Source organism: Eleutherodactylus coqui, chromosome 2, assembly GCF_035609145.1.
Source record: "Eleutherodactylus coqui strain aEleCoq1 chromosome 2, aEleCoq1.hap1, whole genome shotgun sequence".
In the NCBI taxonomy this organism is placed as follows: Eukaryota; Metazoa; Chordata; class Amphibia; order Anura; family Eleutherodactylidae; genus Eleutherodactylus; species Eleutherodactylus coqui.
This window is the reverse complement of record NC_089838.1, coordinates 104435436-104458637: the sequence shown is the minus strand read 5'-3', so window position 1 is coordinate 104458637 and position 23202 is coordinate 104435436. Positions and strand designations below refer to the sequence as shown.

General features: G+C 44.0%; 2 protein-coding genes across 2 annotated transcripts in view; one reads left to right on the top strand and one right to left on the bottom strand.

The window, feature by feature from the left end:
• SH3PXD2B (SH3 and PX domains 2B) overlaps positions 1 to 9470 on the top strand; it is a 144986-nt gene extending 135516 nt beyond the window's left edge. The window contains exon 13 of the mRNA XM_066591284.1: positions 6027 to 9470. Within this exon, the coding sequence (XP_066447381.1) occupies positions 6027 to 7535 (1509 nt within the window). The 3' untranslated portion in view covers positions 7536 to 9470. The remainder of the gene's footprint in view (positions 1 to 6026) is intronic.
• Positions 9471 to 14363: 4893 nt separating this feature from the next.
• Positions 14364 to 23202, bottom strand: part of NEURL1B (neuralized E3 ubiquitin protein ligase 1B) — a 58075-nt gene continuing 49236 nt past the window's right edge. The window contains exons 4-5 of the mRNA XM_066591283.1: positions 19494 to 19613; positions 14364 to 19226 (exon numbers count right to left, since the gene is read on the bottom strand). Coding sequence (XP_066447380.1) covers positions 18985 to 19226; positions 19494 to 19613 — 362 coding nt within the window. The 3' untranslated portion in view covers positions 14364 to 18984. The remainder of the gene's footprint in view (positions 19227 to 19493; positions 19614 to 23202) is intronic.

The window sequence follows — 23202 nt, the reverse complement described above, 5'->3', positions numbered from 1 at the left end:
GCTAATTGACTTCTGGCCTTGGGGTTTTTTGCCTTCCCCTGGATCAACACAGTAGGATAGACAGGCTGGACTAGATGGACAATGTCTTCATTCGGCCTTACATACTATGTTACTATGTTACTATGAAGAGGTGCGTTTTTAAGGCACGTCTGAAATTTTGTGCATCGGGAATTGTTCGGATGCCTTGGGGTAGAGCGTTCCAGAGGATGGGTGCTGCTCTGGTGAAGTCCTGTAGGCGAGCATGTGAGGTTCGTATTACAGGGGTGTTTAGTCTGAGGGTGTTAGCCGATCGGAGTGAGCGGGCTGGGTGGTGTACTGACAGGAGGGAGGCGATGTATGGTGGCGCAGCGCCATGCAAAGCTTTGTGAGTGAGGTAGAGGAGTTTAAATTTAGTTCTGCAGTGGATGGGCAGCCAATGCAGCGACTGGCATAATGCAGAGGCGTCTGAATAACGACTGGATAGAAAAATGAGCCTAGCTGCCGCATTTAGTATGGATTGGAGCGGAGCGAGTCTAGTGCGGGGGAGGCCATTGAGTAGCGAGTTGCAGTAGTCAAGTCGGGAGTGGATGAGGGTGACCACGAGTGTCTTTAGCGTGTCCGTGGTTTGGAACAGATGTATTGTAGCAATATTTCTGAGGTGCATGTGGCATGTTTGGGCCAGAGATTGGATATGGGGGGTAAAGGAGAGGTCAGAGTCCAGTGTGACCCCCAAGGCATCGGGCATGCCATCTGGGGATTATGATGTTGCCAGACACTGGAATGGAGATGTTGAGGGGAGGTCGGTTAGAAGGTGGAAAGACAAGGAGGTCGGTTTTAGAGAGGTTTAGTTTGAGAAAAAGGGAGGACATAGTGTTAGAGACAGCGGACAGACAGTCGGTGATATTTTGGAGGAATGGTCCAGAGATCTCACGAGAGGAGGTGTATAGTTGGGTGTCCTCAGCGTAGAGATGGTATTGGAGGCCAAATTTGTGGATGGTTTGTCCAATTGGGGCAGTATAAATAGAGAAGAGAAAAGAACCAAGGACCGAGCCCTGGGGTACCCTAACAGCAAGAGGAAGTGGAGCGGAGATAGAACCAGCAAAGGAAACACTGAAAGAGCGGTCAGAGAGGTAGGAAGAGAACCAGGAGAGAGCAGTGTCCTTTAGACCAATAGAGCAGAGCATAGTGAGAAGGAGGTTATGGTCAACAGTGTCAAATGCAGCAGACAGGTCAAGGAGGATTAGTAGGGAGTAGTCGCCTCTCGACTTTGCAGTCATCAGGTCATTTGTTACCTTTGTAAGGGCAGTTTCGGTCGAGTGTAGAGAGCGGAAACCAGACTGGAGGGGTCGAGGAGTGAGTTGTCAGAGAGAAAGCAAGTAAGGCGGGAGTAGACCAGGCGTTCCAGTAATTTGGAGATGAAGGGGAGGTTTGAGACGTCTCGGTAGCTGGCAGCATCAGTTGGGTTCAGGGTTGGTTTTTAAAGCAGAGGGGATATAATGGAGTGTTTAAATGAGGAGGGGAAAGTGCCAGAGGTTAGGGAGAGGTTGCAGATTGTGGTGAGGTGAGTAATGAGAGCTGGGGAAAGGGAGCGGAGGAGGTGAGAGGGGAGAGGGTCACTAGTGCAGGTGGTGGGGTGGGCAGCGGAAAGGAGCCTGGAGACTTCTTCCTCTGTCGTTGGTATGTAGATAGTGAGTAGATGCAGTGCTGATGAAACTGGGATCGGGGCTAGCCATGCAGCTTTCAGAGATTTCTTTTCGAATGTTGTCAATTTTTTTCTTTGAAATAAACAGCTAGTTCTCCAGCAGTCAGGTCTGTCGCAGGGGCCTGTTCTTTGAAACCTTTCACTCCCTCATCAGCTCCAAAGAGTTGTTTGGGGTTGTGGGATAGTGAGGAGACAAGGGAGGTGAAATAAACTTGTTTTGCATGGTGAAGGGCTAGGTTATAAGTTTTAGGCATGAATTTGAAGTGGAGGAAGTCTGCCGGCAGCTTTGACTTTCTCCACAGCTGCTTCGCGCACCTAGAGCACCGCCGGATGAAGCGCGTTTGGAACGTGAGCCAAGGTTGCCGTGGTCTGCGTTTGATGGCTCAAGCCACGGGCAGTGCCGCTTCATCCAGTGCACGGCTGAGGGTGGTGTGGTAGTATTCGGCTGCCAGGTTAGGGCAGTGGAGGAGAGAGATAAGGGATAGAGAGGACTGAATAGTTTCGGCAAACTGTTTAGTGCGGACGGACTGGAGGTTCCTAGAGGTGCGATAGGTAGGAGGGTCAGGGGTGATGCTAGGGTGCCTGATGGAGAAAGAAGGTTGTGATCTGAGAGTGGAAGGGGGGAGTTAGTAAAGTGAGAAGCAGAGCAGAGACGGAGGAAAACTAAATCGAGAGTGTTACCATCTCTGTGAGTGGGGGAGTCAGAGATTAGTGATAAGCCAAGGGAGGAGGTAAGTGTTAAAAGCCAGGAGGCAGATGAGGAGCTGATGTCATTAGTAGGGATGTTGAAATCACCAGGGATGAGGGTTGGGATTTCACAGGATAGGAAGTGGGGGAGCCAGGCAGCGAAGTGGTCTAGGAACAGGTGGGTGGGACCTGGGGGGGGCGGTAAATAACTGCAACACGCAGAGGCAGTGGGGGGAAGAGTCGCAGGGTGTGGACTTTGAAGGAGTGGAAGGTAAGCGAGGGAGCTGAGGGAATGACCTGGAAGGTACAATTTGGCGAGAGGATGATGCCTACTCCTCCGCCGCGTCTGTCATCCGATCTGGGGGTGTGGGAGAACTGCAGGCCATCATAGGACAATGCAGGGGGGGAGGTAGATTCGGACTGCTGTATCCAGGTTTCCGTGAGGGCGAGAAAGGGCATGTGACTGATCAACATGACATCAGCAAGGGTAGGATCACACAAGGGCGTCTTCAGACAACTGATCGGCAGGGGGTGCCAAGAGTCTGACCCCAACTGATCATATATTAACCAATCCTTTTGATTACTGTTTATTTCTGTTATTGGGAGGTATAATGAACGCAAAATCAGATATTAGCCTTTTTTTTTTCTTAGTGTTTACTGCGTTGGATAAATAGTGTATTAATCCTATAAGCTGTCGTTAGAGATGCTGTGATACCAAATATATGTTGGCGTCTTATTTATTTATTTTCAATGCTAAGTCATTGGGACAGATTTATTAACCCCTTAATGACATGGCCTATTTTGGCGTTGAGGACCAAGCGATTTTTTTGGTATTTTTCCATCTCCATTTTTCAAAAGCCATAACTTTTTTATTTTTCCGTGGACGTGGCCATATAAGGGCTTGTTTTTTGCGTGGCGATCTGTAGTTTTTATCGGTGCCACTTTTGGGTACATAGACAATATCGTAATTTTTTTTTTTATGATAACAGGGAGAGAAAGCGCATCAATTCTGCCATAGATTTCTTTTTCTTTTTTTTACAGCGTTAATCATGCAGCATAAATGCCACACTAAATTTTTTCTGCGGGTCGGTACGGTAACAATGATACCAAAATTGTTATATTTTTTTTTAGGTTTTTACACTTTTTTGCAATAAAACCCCCTTTTTTTTTTAAATCTTTTTTTTTTCTCTATAGCTGCTTTCAAAGTCCTGTAACTTTTTTATTTTTCTATGTACAGAGCTCTATAAGGGCTTATTTTTTGTGAGACGAGCTGTAGTTTTTATTGGTACTATTTTGGAGAATGTACGGCTTTTTTGATCACTTTTATTGCATTTTTTGTGAGGCAAAAGCTAAAAATTAGCATTTTGCCTCTGTTTTTTAACGGTTTTTTTTTACGCTTTTTGTCGTACAAAATAAAAAGCGTGTTCAACTTTTTGTACACGTCATTACGGACGCGTCAATACCCAATATGTGGTTTTTTTTTATTTTTTTCCCCTTTTTTTATGCTAATATTAGAAAAAGCATAAAGGGTTTTTTAAATATTTTTTTTTACATTTTTCTTTTTTTTACGTTTTTCTTTTCTTTTTTTTACACTATTCGAGTCCCTCTGAGGGACTTGCAGCACTATGCCTATGATCGCTGTCATAAGGCATGGCAGAGCTACTGCTCTGCCATGCCTTATCGCTTGTACAGCGATTATAGGCACAGGCAATACAGGACGCCAGTGTCTGGCGTCCTGTTGCCATGGTGACAGGCCGGGCTCTCGCGATGACATCGCGATAGCCGGCTGGAGACACAGAGGGAGCGCGATCCCTCTGTGAACTCTTTCCCTGCCGTGATCTACTTAGATCGCGGCAGGGAAGGGGTTAACAGCGGGGGGTGCATCTCCGATGCCCCCCCGCTGTTGCAGCGGGACGCCGGCTGTGACTGACAGCCGGCTCCCGCTGCGGGATAGCGCTGGATCATATGTGATCCCGCGCTATCCCCAGGACGTACCGGTACGTCCTGTTGCGGGAAGTACCAGGCTCCCAGGACATACCGGTACGTCCTGGAGCGGGAAGGGGTTAAACCTTTCTGAGACTTCTGTTCACAGGGCAGATTCCACCTATTAAACTGCAGCAGAAATCCGCGGCCATTGTGCTGTCGTTTTTGCCACAGACCCACATGCTGATTTATTACGGTCAGTGGGCAGAATTAGTGTGTGGAATTTTGACGTGTTTCTACGTGAAAAAGTGACATGCCAATTAACGGCGATCTGCTTGTGGATTTTGCTCAGTGACGGGGCTAAATTCATGCAGCGATCTGCAGCAAAATAGCCCCAATTCTACCGACACAACCTGCACAAACAATTCCGCCTCCTGAACATGTAGCCTAATAGTTTACATGTAGAATCCTTTTTTCAAAATATTAGCACAAGTCAAAATAAACAGGCAGCTTATCAAGTTACAAAATTGCTAGATTCTCCTTTCGGCATGTAAGGGTCAATTTACACCAAACGATTTACCGTTTGAATGAGTGACCGATGTCAGGGTTCCTTGGGCAGCCTGTTTAGGCAGATACTTAATTTGCTAATTCAGACAAGAAGTTGTTCAGTTGTTCACAATCGCTGTATAAGTGACTGAGGAGGACTGGACGATTGATATTTAAACCAAACGCTAAGTGAGCGAGCCAACAGTGATTTTTATGCGTGCATAAAATCCACAATGAGCGAACGATTTATCATTCAATAGTTGGCTGTGTTTACACAGAACCATTATCGTTCAAAAAAATCATTCAGAGTAATGCGGTGGTCTCCAACCAATTGGTCTTCAGCATGCCCTGAAGTGACACTTTGGACAAAAGCTGAATGTTTAGCTTTTGTCCTCAGTGGAGGTGCCCACTTAACCCTAAAGTTTCATTTTATCTGTTCCTCTATGAACTAGAGATCTGTGTGACTCAGCTTTTTTGGTAAGAGTTTAGGTTTTTCATCTGTAACTCTCTGCTTATGCTGGTCATAAATAGGCACAGGTCTCATCGCCACTATTGGATAGTGTGACTTCTGCCTTAGAAATGACCTCTGAGGATCACATGACCTTTTTGGAGGACAAATATCACTAATATAAAATATACTTAACAGATGGTGACAAGAAGCCCCATAAATTTCATGACCAGTATTAAACATTTAGGGCTCTGTTTACACCACATTCCGCTGTCCTTTTTTTAGATATATATATATATATATATATATATTTTTTTTTTTTTCAAATGGATCCATAGGTTTTCACTGGGGCATTTTATACATCTGTCTAAGTAAACTTTGTTTCCAGCTACGAGTGACAAGTGTACTGGGGTACACTCTGTGCACCAGATTGAAACCTACACCAGCTATGAGCCAGATTAGGTCTCCTATAATTGGTGTAAGCCTCTGATCGGTTGGCGAGGCTGAGCCCTGCTCAGTTTTTCAAAAAGTGGTGCATCCCAGTGTAAATTGCCTGAAAAACCCAATTTCGGTTCAAGAGGTTTACTACATATGCCCCATTGTTTGTTTATTTTGGTATTTCTTTTCGATGTGCACTTCATTTTAGAGTATTCAAGAAATGTGTCTTTAAAAACCTTTTCTAGATGTTGTGTCTATTTTTGTTTAAGATTATTAAAATTGTTGCTGTATGTTTCCCAATAGGTAATAGAGAAAAACCATAGTGGCTGGTGGTACATTCAGATTGACGATAAGGAGGGCTGGGCCCCCGCTACCTTTATTGACAAGTATAAGAAAACAAGCAGTGCTTCCAGGCCTAACTTTTTGGCTCCTTTGCCTAATGAGATGGCCCAGCTGTGCTTAGCAAATGCTTCAGCAGAGAGTAGTTCCTTGGAAGAAACATCTGGGCCTTGTAGACCTCTACCTGAGCCGCCTCAGAATGGTACAGATTCTATAACAAAGTGGAAAAACAAAGAGCAGGGCTTTAAAAGTACTCAACTGAATGGTAAAGAACAAACCTTCAATAGTATATACGATGAAGCTGCTGACAATGAAGGGGAGGAGAAGCCAAGTTTACCTCCACGAAGGGAATCCATGCTGAAGACAGATGATATTTCTGAAAGACCAAGCATGCCTCAGCTCCGGGTTCCTCCTCCAAAACCATCACCCAGTTTGTTAGCTTCTGGTCCACAGAGACAGTTACCCCCAAAAGAGATTAAGAAACCAGAGATAAAAAGTGACAAAGGAAAAATGTTTCAGCTCAAAAATGAAATGGGGCTGGAATGTGGCCACAAAGTATCACCCAAAGAGCTAAAAAAGCCCATGCTGAAACCTGTCCCTAACAAACCAAAATCTGACCAGCCTACAGAGAAGGCAGACTCCATGATACCAAACCCTTTTTTGAAGTCCAAACCACAAGTGAGACCCAAGCCAATGGCCGCCGCTGCAACTAAAACTGAAATGACCACGGAAAATAAGGTTGATATTTCAAACCTTAGAAGTAGACTTAAACCTGCTACAAAGTCTCAAGAGAGAGCCAACGAGCAGGAGTCTGTTGTAAACAGTGGAGCAAGTGATACTCCAATGTATACCGCACCTTACCAAGGGGCTGCTGGCAGACCTCTTGAAAAACCAGAATCGAGACATCCGTATAAGCAAGATGATGAAATGGCTAGAGAGCCACCATCTAAAGCATTGCCGGTACCTATGCGGACTGCTGACAGTGAATCAAAGCCTGCAAGAGATCCACCCCAGCGGCCTGTGATACCACCAAGAAGACCCCCTCCTCCTAAGAAATTGTCCATTGAAACCAACGATGGGAAAGCAATACCACCAAGGGAAGGTTCTGATGTAGCTGCTGCCACGTCAAACAAACCAATAATGGTCCCACCAAAAGCAAAACCATTCCTACCTTCATCCAGTATGGATGATACCAAAGTAAGAAATAGCTTCGTTCCAAAGACACAAACACCAAGGCAGGTAGATAAGACAGATGTCAAAGAAAGGGCATTATCTTGTGAGGTACCCAAAGATTGCTGTTATGTAGCCATTGCTGATTTTGATGGGGATGAAGAAACCAGCAGCTTTAAAGAAGGGACAGTATTTGAGGTTCAGGAGAAGAGTACAAGTGGTTGGTGGTTCTGTAAGGTTATTAATGGAAGCCCACTATGGGAAGGCTGGATACCTTCCAATTATCTTAGAAAGAAGCCATAACGGCTTGCATAGTTTACACATTGCAATAGTCTCCTAATTTCAGGTCTATTTAATTAGTCCATTAATTTATAGTTTTTACATGAAACCTAATTTTTTTTTAATACATTCCATTTTTTATTCACTTTTTAAAAAAAAATAATAAAGGAACGAAAGAGAGTTAGCTGGGCAGGTCTGGTGTAAGTGAGCATTCTTCAGGAATTCTCTTACTAAAGAATTTGAGGGGCTACAGAAGAGCTAAAAAGTGCTCAGAAATGTGATCGACTTCTTCCATAACTTGAGTGCCGAGTGTGCTGCTCCGGGTGCAAGGCAAGTGTTTGCAGAGCAGTACAAGCAAAGCCCGTTATCAAGTCTTCTCCATATTTGGCCTTCTTAGTATGTTATTCTTGGCCAAATCATATTTTCGCCACTGTTGACGGTGACATAATAAACTTGGCAGTAACAGTACAGTTTAAAAACTTTGCTATAAACACACAAAAAAAAAGTAAAACAATGTTAACCCGAATGGCTTAACTTGATACTTTGAAAAACCTACTCCAAATAAGAACAAATGACCGACTACATTCAGTAGCCTGTGTGGAGTGGCGCTACGTTCCTGCACTATCATGAGGCCGTACTGTACCTGTTACTATTTTTTCTCCCCCTCCCTACAGTTTGGTGAATTTTTATATGACTGCAGAATGTTTTGTGACCTGTAGAGGGCAGCAGTGGCTAAGAGATTTTAAAAAGAACATAAACCATATAAAAGTAGAAATCGGGGTTTTTACAAAGAATTAATGTGAGGTTGGATTGGCGGTATTTCCAGACTATGTACTCGATTTAGTGTTTTTATTGCTGGACAATAGTGAGGTATAGTATTTCGAATCCGAACATATGCAGAGCTGCTCTCGTTCATCCTCCCTCAGCTCCAATAGTGGTGCTCCATATCCTTTTATGTTGTGCCAGGTGATCAAATTAGTAGCTACAGTTGGCTGTAGTGATGTAAATATGAGCCATCCTGCCTCAATCACTAATGCATGTTACCTCTTGGAAAGGTTCAGGGTCTCTCCTGGAAATCAACGAAGCTGTGGCTACTGCTACAGTAGTACAAGACCATGCAGCCCTAATAGCATCAGGACTAGATTGAGCTCTTATTTGGATACATGTATAGTGTTTAGGGATATATTTAAGGTGCAGTCGTACTCTTAGGATTTGTCACCCATGGAGCAGTGCTCCGTATTGTGTTGCCGCAGCCTATACCTGCTCTGAGTTGGTGATCTCAGGGTATCTTCCCATCCTTGTGGCAGTAGTGATGCTTTTGTTTTACTTTTGCCCATGTTCAATTGAGTAGCACATTGCACAATTTCCATTGTACCATAGCAGTATTATATAGCTCGATGCATTGCTTTACAATGGAACAGGCTGGTTCTTCTGCTGCATGTTATCAGTAGCTTTTCCAATTATACAGTAAACAACCATCCACATCACGTGGTTACATTTTTCACTTACGTCAGGTGTTTCTAGCCCTGGCGCGAGACAACCAGATCTTGAGATTTTAGGATTTTTTTCATTTTGATGGTGCCTTTCTTAAAGCCTCTTTAGATGAAAATCCTTTTGAATGTACTGCAACTGATGCACACGTCTGTGGGCTAAAGCAAAAACGGCTTTTCTATATGTTTACCCGATTCATTCCATCTAGGATGGAGCCTAAGTGACCTTTTTCTGCCCCTCTCATTGTGCCTTCATATTCCATGAGAAATATTCACTCTGGAGTTTTGGACAAGTCCTTTGGCTGTAATCGTGACATGAGATTCTCTCCGACATTACATGGCCATTCATATATAACTCATTATAATTTGCAACTATGCAGTTTCTTTTCTGTACTTGATGCCCATTGTGGTCAAGAATCGTTGCCAGTGGTATCCTGTACTATGACAAATAAAGCTTTTTTTTGTAACATTGTGTTTTTATGGTCCATTATTACCATTTTTAGACTAAATATAAAACAGGTGACTATTGACAAATGTGACCGGATATATTCAGTGTTCCTGGTCAAGTAGGGTATGTGGCTATACGATGGCCTTTTGTACTTCCCATGTGAACCTATGGAGACATTGTATGTAATATTTAGACTGTGCCAGATGTGTCGCAGTGACTTTGCTGGATAATTCTGCTACACCTTTTAGGCCTCATGTCCACGGGGAAAATCAGGCCCGCTACGGATTCTCCATGGAGAATCTGCAGCGGGTCCCTCCTGCCCCGCGGACATGAGCGCTGAAAATAGGAATTTAAAAGAATTTACTCATCCGGAGCGGGCGGGGAAAGTCTTCTCTTCCTCACGGCCGGATCTTCTTTTTTGGCCGGCAGATGAACTCGTCACGCCGGCAGCACGTCGCCGACGTGCCGCGCGCATGCACCGGGCACATCCGCCGAGCCGAAGCAAGAAAGATCCGGCCGTGAGGAAGAGAAGACCTTCCCCGCCCGCTCCGGATGAGTAAATTCTTTTAAATTCCTATTTTAGGTCTCCCGCGGATCCGGACGGCTTCCATAGGCTTCAATAGAAGCCCGCGGGAGCCGTCCCCGCGGGAGCCCCGCACGAAAATGGAGCATGGTCCAGATTTTTTCATGCTCCATTTTTTTTAAAATCACTTTTATTGACCATCCGCGGGTATTTATCTACCCCGCGGGTGGTCAATGCATCCCTATGGGGTGCGGATCCGGAGGCAGGAAAAGAGTTAAAATCTGCTGCGGATTTTAATTCTTCTTTTGCCCGTGGACATGAGCCCTTAGACTGTGTCTAGTGTATCATTATACCACCTTAGTTGGTTTAGTGTATGCTAAAATTTATTACCAACCTTGTACTGAAATGCCATTTCGCCCCCTTTTTCCAAAGAATAAAAAAGCACTACAAAACATCCTGGAGAATTCCTTAAAGGAATTTATGCATTTAAGAGCATGTGATACTGTAAATGTATAACAAACCACTGGAATGCCTGATAGGCAAGGGTACTAAAAGGTGGGACCCATACTGGCAGGGAGAACTTTGTGCAGGAGCACCCACACCCCCACCCCCATTAGGAATTGTATGGCAAGGTGGCCATGCTACCTGGGACTGTGGCTGATATGAACGGGGATCCTTGTTCTAGGTTAGGGGCCCAGTGGAAAGACTTTCACCCATCAGTAATTAATAGCATGTCCTGTGGAAATATTGTACAGGTTGAAAACGAGTATCCCTTTAAAAGGCTTATCTAGGAGTGAGAGAAGCATGGCTGCTATCTCCCCAAAACAGGACAGAACCAAAATATAGGTAAGGTCAGTACATGTAGCACCAAATGTGACTGTAATTGACAATACATGATAAAAATCAAACCCAGTGGGTACTTGGACCAGATGGTACCACAAGAAATCGAAAAATACCTCCAATGCTAAATGAATCCAATTGCTACATTCCAGCTCGCACTCTTGTGGGCGTCTGGGCCCTCTAGGAGCCAGTTATCCAATACAATCCAAATGTAATGGTAACTCAATGGAGAATTCAGCCTCTAAGTGCTTTCTTCTAGATTTCTCATAATGGAGATGAAACTTTTAGGTAAAGAAATAAAGCTCCTTCCATAGGAGGGGGAAGAGATTTGACTTTACCGTTTCCCCCCTCTCATTCCAAGCGGACCTGTCAGTTATAAATCCAGACCTGTAGGTATAAGACGACCACCTTTGTTTGGCTACACCAGCTAATGAGGCACAGCCGGGCTCCATGTGTTTTGAGGAGAACATTCCCCTTCATCAGGAGAAACCAGTATAGGTAACCAGTATACTTGTTACCTATAATGTAAGTGATTACTCTGACAGTAGCTATATTTCTTTACCTAAAAGCTTCATCTTCAGTAAGAGGTTTTCAGCCTCTTAAGTTCCTTTGCTATATTTCTTTGAAAAACAGCACCCAACTGTCCGTGGGATGTGTCTTAGTAACATACGTTAGGCTGAAAAAAAGACATATGGCCATCCTGTTCAGCCTATTACACTCCCCCAATATTGATCCAGAGGAAGGCAAAGAAAAAAAACCCTAATGGAGGTAGAAGCCAATTTCCCCCCTTTAAAGGAGAAAAAGCCTTCCTGACTCCAATCTGGCAATTGGAATAATCCCCAGAACAACAACTCTGAAATTATTAGTGATAACAAAATATTGTATCGTTCAAGAAAGGCGTCCAGGCCCCTCTAAAACTTCTGTTGAATTCACCATCACCACGTCCTTAGGCAGAGAGAGAGAGAGTTCCATAGTCTCACTGCTCTTACAGTAAAGAACCCCCTTCTATGTCAGTGTAGAAACCTTCTTTCCTCTAGATATAGAGAACGCCCCCTTGTTAGTCACAGTCCTGGGTATAGATGGGAGAGATCTCTGTATTGTCCTCTGATATATTTATACATAGTTATTAAGTCATCCCTCAGTTGTCTTTTTTTCTAAACTTAATAATCCCAATTTTGATAACCGCACTGGGTAGTGTAGTCTACCCGTTCAGTTTTACTTTAGTTACCCGCTCAAGCTCTGATATGTTCTTCTTGAGTACTGGTGCCCCAAACTGTGCACAATATTCCATGTGTGGTCTGACCAGTGACTTGCTAAGAGGAAGAACAATTCAAAAAGTGAACCTGGAAACTACAGACCGGTAAGTCTAAGGCCACTCTCACATGTGCTTGTAAAAACGCTGCGTTTTCAGCTGCGTTGACATGCAATTTTGACAACAATTTAAGCAGTTATAAAACGTAGCCAAGCAAGCTGATAATGCCAAAACTAAAAAAAACGCAGCTGAAAACGCAGTCAAAAACGCAGTCAAAAACGTGGTGACCACATTCTAGGGAGTTTCCAGCGGCGCTGAAAATGCACACCATTTCTATGGGCAAAGCATCACGTTTTAAAAACGCATGAAAATAAAACACAGCATTTTTCAAGCGCTATCTGTTCTAACACTTGTCTGAGAAGCCCCATTGAAACCAATGGTAGTGATTGACAGCATTTAGCGCTGTACTGAAAATGCAGTGTTTGATGCAGAAAAACCCGTCCATGTGAGAGTGGCCTAACTTCTATTGTGATTAAAATGTTAGAAGGGTTTCCAAGAGATGTTACCTTAAGAAGAATAGCTGTATAACTGCATATCAACATGCGTTTGAGAGAGATCGCTCCTGGCAAACCAACCTGATCAGCTGCTTTGAGGAGGCAAGTTGTAGACTGGACCATGGAAAGTCATTACACACTATATGGGAAACCACTGGGTAACACTGACATGGAAAAGGACTTGGGGATTTTAGTTAATGGTGAGTTTAACTGGAGCAACCAGTGTCAGGCTGCTGCTGCCAAGGGAAATAGGATGCATCCTAAGAGGGCTAGGGGCACATAACAGGTCTTGAAATTGCAGCTCAGCTCTTTTTAAGTGAATGGGCCTCATCACCAATACCACACAATCTAACTTTAATACTAAACAAGTCAGACAGTGCAAACTTAAGGCCCTTTTACACAGGATGAGTGTTGGGCAAATGATGCCCAACACTCGTCCCCATGCTGTTACACAGGAGCGAGTATCGCTGGATCGCTCACGTGGAGGCGGGGCGGCTGTAGATTTCTCTCCCCACCCCTCTCCATTGACTGTATGCAGCGGCCGTTCAGAACTGACCGACTGTCGTTCAGGATTTTAAAGGGGTTGTCCCGCGAAACAAAGTGGGGGTATACACTTCTGTATGGCCATATTAATGCACTTTGTAATGTACATTGTGCATTAATTATGAGCCATACAGAAGTTATTCACTTACCTGTTCCGTTGCTGGCGTCCTCGTCTCCATGGATCCGTCTAATTTTCAGCGTCTAATCGCCCGATTAGACGCGCTTGCGCAGTCCGGTCTTCTTCCTTTCTGAATGGGGCCGCTCGTGCCGGAGAGCGGCTCCTTGTAGCTCCGCCCCGTCACGTGTGCCGATTCCAGCCAATCAGGAGGCTGGAATCGGCAATGGACCGCACAGAAGACCTGCGGTCCACCGAGGGTGAAGATCCCGGCGGCCATCTTCGCAAGGTAAGTAAGAAGTCACCGGAGCGCGGGGATTCAGGTAAGCACTATCCGGTTTTTTGTTTTAACCCCTGCATCGGGTTTGTCTCGTGCCGAACGGGGGGGCTATTGAAAAAAAAAAAAAACCCGTTTCGGCGCGGGACAACCCCTTTAAGCATTCTTAAAACTGAACAACGGTACAATTCTCATCCAGTTGTTCAGTTTCTGCATGCTTTTACACAGGACGATTGATCAAAACCCCGCGGGAGTCTAGGGTTTAGAACAACCAGAACAATAATCTTCCCGTGTTAAAGGACATTTAGACTGGAGAATCTTAAAAATTCGACATTTATCATTCAACAGGGCCACTATGATAAATCTGGCACATTTTAAAATGGTCTAAACTTTTTGAATAGACAAACTATTAGTTGGCTTATTTATGAAAAAAATTTGGCACAGGTTAGGCCATGCCCCTTTTTTGGACAAGTTGAAGAAAGTGTCCAAAAATACATAGTAAATGTGGTGCAAGACAGTTTTCTGGTGTAAATTATACTAGAAAGTGGTTTTATTTGGAATAGTAAAATCTGCTCCAATAGGTGAACAGGTGGGTGTTGGTTTTTGGTTAACTGCCGCCATGTTTATCTAAACCAGTACGACCCCTTTATGTTGTTTAGGGAAAGGAACATTGTAGGTTTACACAGTTGCAGCGGAGACAATTCAGAAGCAGTCATTGGGGGGAGTCCATCAGATCTCACACCAATACAGGAACTTGTTTCTATCTTCAGTCAAAGCATGGCTAGAATAAAGTCACATGAAGACATTAAACACGGATCTACAAGCCATATTTTTATTTGCTTTTGAACAGAAATAATCCATAATGGAACAGATAAAAATGTACAATGACGAAAACAAAAGCACAACACAAAAATGAAAAAGTGCAAAACAGACAACCAATATTAAGTCCTGTATACAGACTATATAGAAGCGTACAATGCGGTACAGGCATCACAGTAAATAACTAGAAATCATCTGTATAATTTTACAAAAAAAACAAAAAAAGCTGAAAGATCTGGGGGAATAAAAGGTGAAGGTACAACGTTCACTGAATTATCAAAACAAAGGTCATCAGTGACACTTTATAAAACATGAATGTGAGTTATAGTTCCATAACTTTTAGTGTTCTGTTATAACATGGCGTCTGAATATAAAAAGTGCACAAACAAGCTCAATAAGGCACAGACATCGTCTATACAAAGTATTTACCATTCCATTGAAAGTTACAAATCAATAACAGTTTTACAACGATTGTCTTCCTGGAGAGGAGGGAGAGGTACAGCGTAAACCAAAACCAAATACTTGGGGGAAGAAAAGCTGTACAGATCATTTTGGCATGTTAATTTAAGAGTGGAGGCACAACATGGGGAAGATTTCTCATGAGAAACCGATGATCGGACAGTCCTGGGCTTTATAGATGATTGAGAGGTCCATAATTCCTATATATTACATAGAATCCTGAGCTCAACTCTGAATAAAGCTTCGCAAGCTGCCAATCCCTGCACATAAGGAATAGGCTACTGATGTGTTTACCTACTGTGGATGGGTCAGTGAGGACATTTCACCTACTAGATTTTAGCAAAACTCATTACAGCACTCCAATTACTATGAATTCACAATCTTCTAAAGTTACAAAACAGCAGAGCAAGGACCATGGCATACGGATTTGGAGATGAGAACATCCAGCCAATGTTATTCAGTTCTACAAGCTTCTACATAAGAACATGTTTTATCTGGAATATCACCTCCGAGCCGGTACCTACCTAATCGATGTATTGTACAAGAACTGCATTATATTTTACAAGGCTACACAAATATTAGCAGCTACAAGACTCAATCTTTCAACTGCACCAATCAAATTGGCAGCATCCTGGCTCAGGAGGATACACATTGTCAAAAACAAAAAATCCCACCACCTAGGAGTTGGCAGAATCATGTGTGGTTGGAACATTGATATTAGTAAGGGATTACAGTATCAGAGCAAAAGGGTAATTTATTGCAGAAGAATTGGAGGTAGGCTCTAGTACCCTGTTGTACCGCCTTTAGCTTGAATGCATATGTGATACGGGCGGGCATGGAGGCTCTAGTACCCTGTTGGGCTGCCTCTAGCTAGGATGCAATATGTGATACGGGCGGGCATGGAGGCTCTACTATCCTGTTGCACTGCCTCTAGCGAGGATGCAATATTTGATACGGGTGGGCATGGAGGCTCTAGTACCCTGTTGGGCCGCCTCTAGCTTGGATACAAGATGCAATACAGGCAGGCATGGAGGCTCTAGTATCCTGTTGCACCGCCTCTAGCGAGGATGCAATATTTGATATGGGCGGGAATGGAGGCTCTAGTACCCTGTTGGGCCGCCTCTAACATGGATACAAGATGTGATACGGGTTGGAATGAAGGCTCTAGTACCCTGTTGTACCGCCTATAGCTTGGATGTAAGATGTGATACGGGTGGGCATGGAGGTTCTAGTACTCCGTTGGGCCACCTCTAACATGGTTACAAAATGTGATATGGGTGGGCATGAAAGTTCTAGTACCTGTTTGTACTCCCTCAGATGTAAGATGTGATACTAGCAGGCATGGAAGCTCTAGTACCCTGTTGTACCGCCTCTAGTTTAGATGTGACACGGACGGGCATTGAGGCAAAATATATACACATTTTGTTATAGCAAATATGTGCACTGTGGCATATGGGCACATATTTGCTATAACAAACTCTAGATCATGCAAACTCGTAGGCTGTTGAAGTTGGCGTCGCAGATGGTCCCATACATGTTCTGTTCTATAAATCAATCGACCGGGCAGGAAGTGTGCCAGTGTTGTGTAAAACCCCAACTCCTCCTAGGTGCTTGATTTTTCTTTTGACAAAGTGTATTTTGCTTGGATGTGACAAGAGATCATAGAACTCCTGAATTCCATTATTAGCCATTGGTAATTTGGGTAGATTTATTCTTCTGGATGGAAATAGCTTAAAAGAAGTTGTCCAAGATCATAAAGAAAAAAAAAAAAAAGACAACTGCTCCCCCTGCCATAATTACCTCTCCTTACTCTCCTCTGATGTAACGTTCACAGGCTGCAGTCCAGCCGTTTATGGGATGTCACAGGCTGCTGCAGCCAATGACAGAACTCTGTAATCAAGTGCTCCTATTGGTTACAGCAGCCTGTGAACCAGTAACAGGAGTGAGGACCATGCAGGTAGAGTATTTGACTCTGTTTTATGGCAGAGGGAGCTGTGCTTTCTAGATGGAAAAAAAAATCTTGGACAACCCCTTTAAGCCTGTAAATCTGGTCTGTCTATAGTTATGTGATTTCTACATAGTTCTCTTCAACTAACATGCCTAGAACCCTAACATTCCCTTCTGTACACATACCGCACCTTCAGATACCACAATCCTTTCTATACAATGTGATCAGTGTCTACATCCAAATGTTAACATTCGCTCCAAGCTATTTTCAAGGTAACCTTGATACAAAAAGGTCAACTACTGTAACACGCAAGAAACACAACACCCGGCTATCTAACACATTACCTGCTGTGCTACCTCAGCAAGAAGTCTACATCACACAATATAAATGTATATATATAGAAAGATGTTTAATGCTTCCTTCATTGGGAACTCTGCCATCAGCGCTTCCAGCCTCAAGGGCTTTGGGAGTATTCAAATTCCATTTTGGGTAATTAATCATGTTTAGCCTGCTGTCTAGGTAGTAAGCGCACATCATGAGGCACTACTGATGTGAAAGTGACTTCCATTCACTACGCCGGATGCTCCCCTACTTTACATTTCATCGTGGGATCCTACATTAGGAGGAAATGATGTAACTGGGTGTATGTGAAACTTGCCTACTGGCGAGTGTTACTCCGATAGACGGGTGAGAATGAGGTCATTTACACTAGACACAGCGTACTGTATATACGGAGGCTGCCGGGCCAGTTTGTGAAATGGGACGGTAATCATGAGAACGCAGCCAATGCATTCACTAGCAACCTGCGGCGTCACTTAGGCACAATACAGACACTAGTTCCTAGTCAATTCAAAATGGCTACTTCCACCACTTGTAGGCAAGAGGAGTATGTTAAAGCACTGGGATTATTTGACAAAAGGCATTTTTTTCCTTAATGTGAGAATAATGTAATTGACTAAAACACCACTTGTTCATTAATGTCTATATCATACATTACAAAGTCTATACAACTGGTGACTAGAATCCAACAAATGCTACACCAAAAGTGTGTATATCCAAATAAATCACAACCATCTGCTTGAGTCAAATAGGGGGAAGCAGTGAGAAACTATTGCACCAAAAACGCAGCACTGGGAGGATGCAAGAGGAGAACTACAACAAGAACTCAACATTGTGACGAGGCTTTGTACAAAGAACGGAGAGCATTGGCAACCTGCTCACCGGCAAACTGCCCCCCCCCCTTCCCTTTTACACAAAGTGTAATGAGCAGCAAAACCAAGACAGATCAACCCGTGGAAGCCAGTTCCAGAGTCACTGAGCTGTGTGTCCATGATTCCAGTTGACAATGTCAATAAGGCACCAGACTATGTACTCCGGAATTACTTGTACACAAGGAAATCATAGGAATCGGCCATATAAAGTTTTTGCAAAATAAATCTTGATGTGTAGAAGGATCTCACTCAACGTCTTAAGACTACTCTGTTCATGATAGTCATACACTAGGAGTTTGTCAGTGATGTCACATGAGCAATAACCCATGATTTTAGAAGTTGATGCTAAACCGTGTGACTAGAACACGAGTCTCCCGTAACGAACGCAACGATGGAGACAAAAGCATTCCTTTAGTCATAACCATCCGAGACTTTATACATCTTGTTATATAGTGTACAAGTTTAGAAACATCCAACTGTTGGAAAAACTATGCTGTGAAATGGGTAATTATACAGCCAGCCATACTCCACAATATGGAAAATACTTTTGATCCCAATCTGGTACTGGTGGAAGAGAGAATCTGGTCACCCATCTGCCCGATTCCCTGCGCCTGATTTATGTCACTGGAAGGCACTACTTCATGAACTGATAAATGATGATTTGCTTAAAGGGGCCTTGGGTAATTTGGTCTAATTGCACCCCCTGAGTAAAGGCACCTCCACAACCATAATGATGGTGAGCTGGACGGTTTAGTAAGGACACCCTGGACAATTGCTTTATGACCCTGTACTAGAGGTATCCCTTTATCAACTGGCTATGATTAAGGACACTGGCACGCCAGTATTGTGCCACATTACTAACTTTTTTTTAAATCCCAGAGCCAATATATAAAGCATTGTTTCCACAGAGGATACATCCCTGATTGAATGCTTCACTTTCAGAAAAAAAGTCAGCACAGAATACATCCCTGTGACGCTTCCGACTCTCCATGTTTTAAGGACGATACGTTTTGATGACGTCTTTTATCACCCGCCGACAGATGGGGCAACACGCGTTCACTTGCCTCTTCAGCTTCAGCCCACAACTGCTGCACAGACACATGTGGCCACAGGTATAGATGACCGTTTCTACTTCATTATCAAAGCACACTGCGCATTCTCCATCTTTGCTTCCTTGGGGTTCTGGTGCAAACACTGGCGATACCGGTGGACTCAGCGGAGAACTAGGAGCAGTCACTGTAAGAAGATGAAAAGGGTAAGAATTTATGAAGACCAGCTTAAAAAAAAAGTGAAATGGACATTTATTGGCATTCATAAGAGATAATATCGGAGCTAAACTAGATTAAGTCAAGTGAATGAGCCTCAGCTGTAATACCATACAGCACTCCTTGACAAGAATGGTGCTAATGTGTGCTGAAGGCCAGACCTTGAATGTTTAATCTCCGATAACCCCATTAAGAGATAATCCAAATAAAGGAAGCGGATTAGTTCTATCATACACACCTAGAGACGACTCCGAAGCTGAAGAGGAGCGATTCACACTGAAGGCCATATCCGAATCGCTGTCATACTGGGAGCCACTTGGAGAGCCGGATGGAGACAGCACATTGGACTGAACAGTTCCTGATAGGAAGAAGGATTAAGAATTAGCAAACTGAATAGGAAACATTACTAAAGCCTGCGTATCTCAGACTGTTGGAAGTTTGTGTGTCTTGAGAAAACTTAAAAAAGACCCTCTTGACCAAGAGCCATCGTCACTTCCCACATATTGACCATTCCTGAGAACACTTCTGCCACAATCATCTACTTTTCGTACAGAAGATGAATTACAACTCTACATTGGCAAAATGTTGAAAAAATAAGATACACCACTATAAAAATAGGATAACATGCCCTACTATAACAATATAGAGAGGAGAGGTCAGCCATGTTTTCTTTGACAAGTCGGTAGGCAGCACTTCAAAATTTTGGGTAGGGTACACAATGAAACGGATAGGTTTATAATTAAGCAAGCTCCTACTAACAGCATGTACGTACAAATATTAATATGATTATTGGAATTAATGGCACTTTAAAAATTCTAAGGAGCTGTACAAATGGAGACTAGGGTAAAACTACATTAAGGCCCATTTACATGGAGCGATGATCGCTCAAAAATTGCTAAAAAGCGATCGTTGCGTCTAAACGCGCGGCCATCGTGCACTGTTAGCTGATCATTAAATTCAGGCCAACCTAAAAATCGTCGTTCAGCCTTATCAGCTGTTCTCCACGGGTAATGCTGATAGTATTGTTTCCCGTTGGAGAAAAAAGGAACTGAAAGCAGATAAGAGCCCTCCGGCTATTAACTGCATTCAGCTAAAGGCATCATTTGCACGCTAATAAGCTATTAAGTAGCTATTAAGTATTGAACAAATGATTGTTCAATGCTATCACTCAAACTGCCGTTTGTGCGATCTTTGAGCGATCATCGCTCTGTGTAAATGAACCTTTACACAACATATAAGCTGTAGATACTAATACATATATAAAATAGTAAGGCAAAACACCCACTAATGACTAACAAATTGATACAAAGGGAAAGAGAACCCTGTCCCCAAGGGGTTAGGCCATTTTACATGGGACGACCTGTCGGGGGCAAATGCCAACAGGCCGTCCCAGCGATGAGCACTCCCACTGAGTGAATAGGGGCAGAGCAGGCCGGGGATCGTTCCAACCCACCAGCCTCCATTCACAGTAAGCAGGCAGCTGTTCATGGGTGAAGGACTGCCTGTTTACACGGGCCAATCATCGTTCAGTGAGGTCAGAGATGTATGGCTGGGTAGGAAGCGGGAGGTTGGAGAGGATGCACGTTAGAGTAACTTTTGCTACCTTCTGGTCACTTCTGGACAAAGTTTATTAGTTCAATGCCATTTTCGAGTGCAAATATGCAAAAAAATGAAGCATGCTAGGTATCTTTTGCACAAAACGAAATGTGTATGCAAAATAAACTAGTTGAAATCAATGGGTTTGATTCACAGGACAGCACAAATACATTTGTGTGAATCCGGCCTCAGAGCAGCAGCAAAGACCCACAGACTTAGAAACTCCTTATTATACCTGGAACGGACATGTTAAACATCAGAAGGGCCATCACATCAGCAGAGGCGTAGAAGCCATGTCTGTCACCAACAACCAGTGCAGGAGAGGTTGCTGGAACCTCCCCCATTGAAGTTAGCCTGGGGCTCACTCAGGCATAGGATTACCGCATATTACGCTTGCACTGTACGCCCATGTAATAAGCGGAAACTCGCAGGCAATAAATTACATTTCCTCATGCAGTAATGCTCATATTAGTGTGTCGAAAAAAAAGAACGCAGTGGGTTCTATTTTTCTGCATATAGACGCATGACAGATCATTGTTCGTATGGGTGCGCATATAGGCCAAAAAAAACAGGTGGACTGTGCATGACATTGTGTGTGAGATACACGGTCATGCGCAGTACAATTTTGCCGTCATACGCGGCGATAACAGCTGTAAAACGCGGAGTGACCCACATAGTGTTTTCTGCTTACGGACGGCCCTTATGTGGTTTCTGGAAACCAAGGGCAGCCACAATGGATATCTGTCCCACTGATATTGCTGCGTACAATAGGAAAACCACTTGGATCTAAACACTGAAAACACTTTGCTACAAACTCAGCTGCTTTATATGTAAGGGACTCCCCAGAGCCAGGCCTTAGGCATAGGGGTAAGTCCATCCCCTCCGCAGATTTTTGTAATTTTATTGGCTCTATCATATCCTGAAGCCCGAGTCGCGCACCCCACCCCACGACTAAGGCAGAGATAAGCAGACATTACTGAGGTGAGTGATTAGAATGTAGCAGACCAAAGATTTATGGTTCAGCTCATATTTGCCCACTGGGGAATTACTCTTTAAAGGGGTTCTTTGGGGATAATCTAAAACAGCCATACTCCCCTCCCCTGCCTCTCCGATTCTTCCCTGCTGGTCTTCACTTCTGGGTGCAAGGAGCTAGCGATAAGGCCACCGACACCGGGGCCACGTGACAGCCTCACTTCACCGGGTGGTTAGCTGTAACAGTCACATGCCCCTGGGTCAGGAGCTTCTTGCGGCCGGAAATGAAGACCAGGCAACTGCAGAACAGGTGCAGTGGTAAGGAGAGTACAGCTCGGTCCAGCATGGTGGGCAGCTTTGGAAAAAATTGCCTCCGGATTACCTCGAACAGTAAAACAGTTGAAAAAATGTTAAAGGGGTTGTCCCGCGGCAGCAAGTGGGGTTATACACTTCTGTATGGCCATATTAATGCACTTTGTAATGTACATCGTGCATTAAATATTGGCCATACAGAAGTTATACACTTACCTGCTCCGTTGCTGGCTTCCCCATCTCCATGGCGCCGACTAAAGCTGCCTTCTCCTTCCATTAGACGCGCTTGCGCTGTCCGGTCTTCTGCTTTGTTGAATGGGGCCGCTCCGGCGTGCTCGCGCCAGAGAGCTGGTCTGCGCATGCGTAGAAGACATGTGCGGCGCGAGCACACCGGAGCGACCCCATTCAACAGAGCAGAAGACCGGACAGCGCAAGCGCATCTAATGGAAGGAGAAGGCAGCTTTAGTCGGCGCCATGGAGACGGGGACGCCAGCAGCAGAGGGGGTAAGTGTATAACTTCTGTATGGCCAATATTTAATGTACGATGTATATTACAAAGTGCATTAATATGGCCATACAGAAGTGTATACCCCCACTTGCTGCCACGGGACAACCCCTTTAAGTCTCTAGCTGAGGTCTTGTGGGCAGATTGTGTCCAAGATTGCTTGCAGCTATAGCCCAAACCTTCCATGCCACTATGGTGCTAAGGGAGGCTATCCCCCACCACAGCATGACCCATCTAGGCGGTGCATGAATGACACCAATTCCGTCATCCACATCAGAGGAGACAAGACGGGAAGACGTGAGTAAAAGCAACTTCTAGCCCACCAAACTGACCTACATGATTGTCATGCCACGCAAGAAAGCTTTAAACCACAATTCCTCGGGTTTGGCTTTATATGCACATGTAACAAAATAACTTTGTGAAAGAGAGGACCAGCATAAATCTAACTAGTCCTTGTTTAGTTCAGTAGAAACGGACGACAGGTTTCCTTTAATTGGAAGGATGCTAGTAGCTCTTTTAGACTAACTACACTTTTACAAAAAAAACTATTGGACATGTGAGA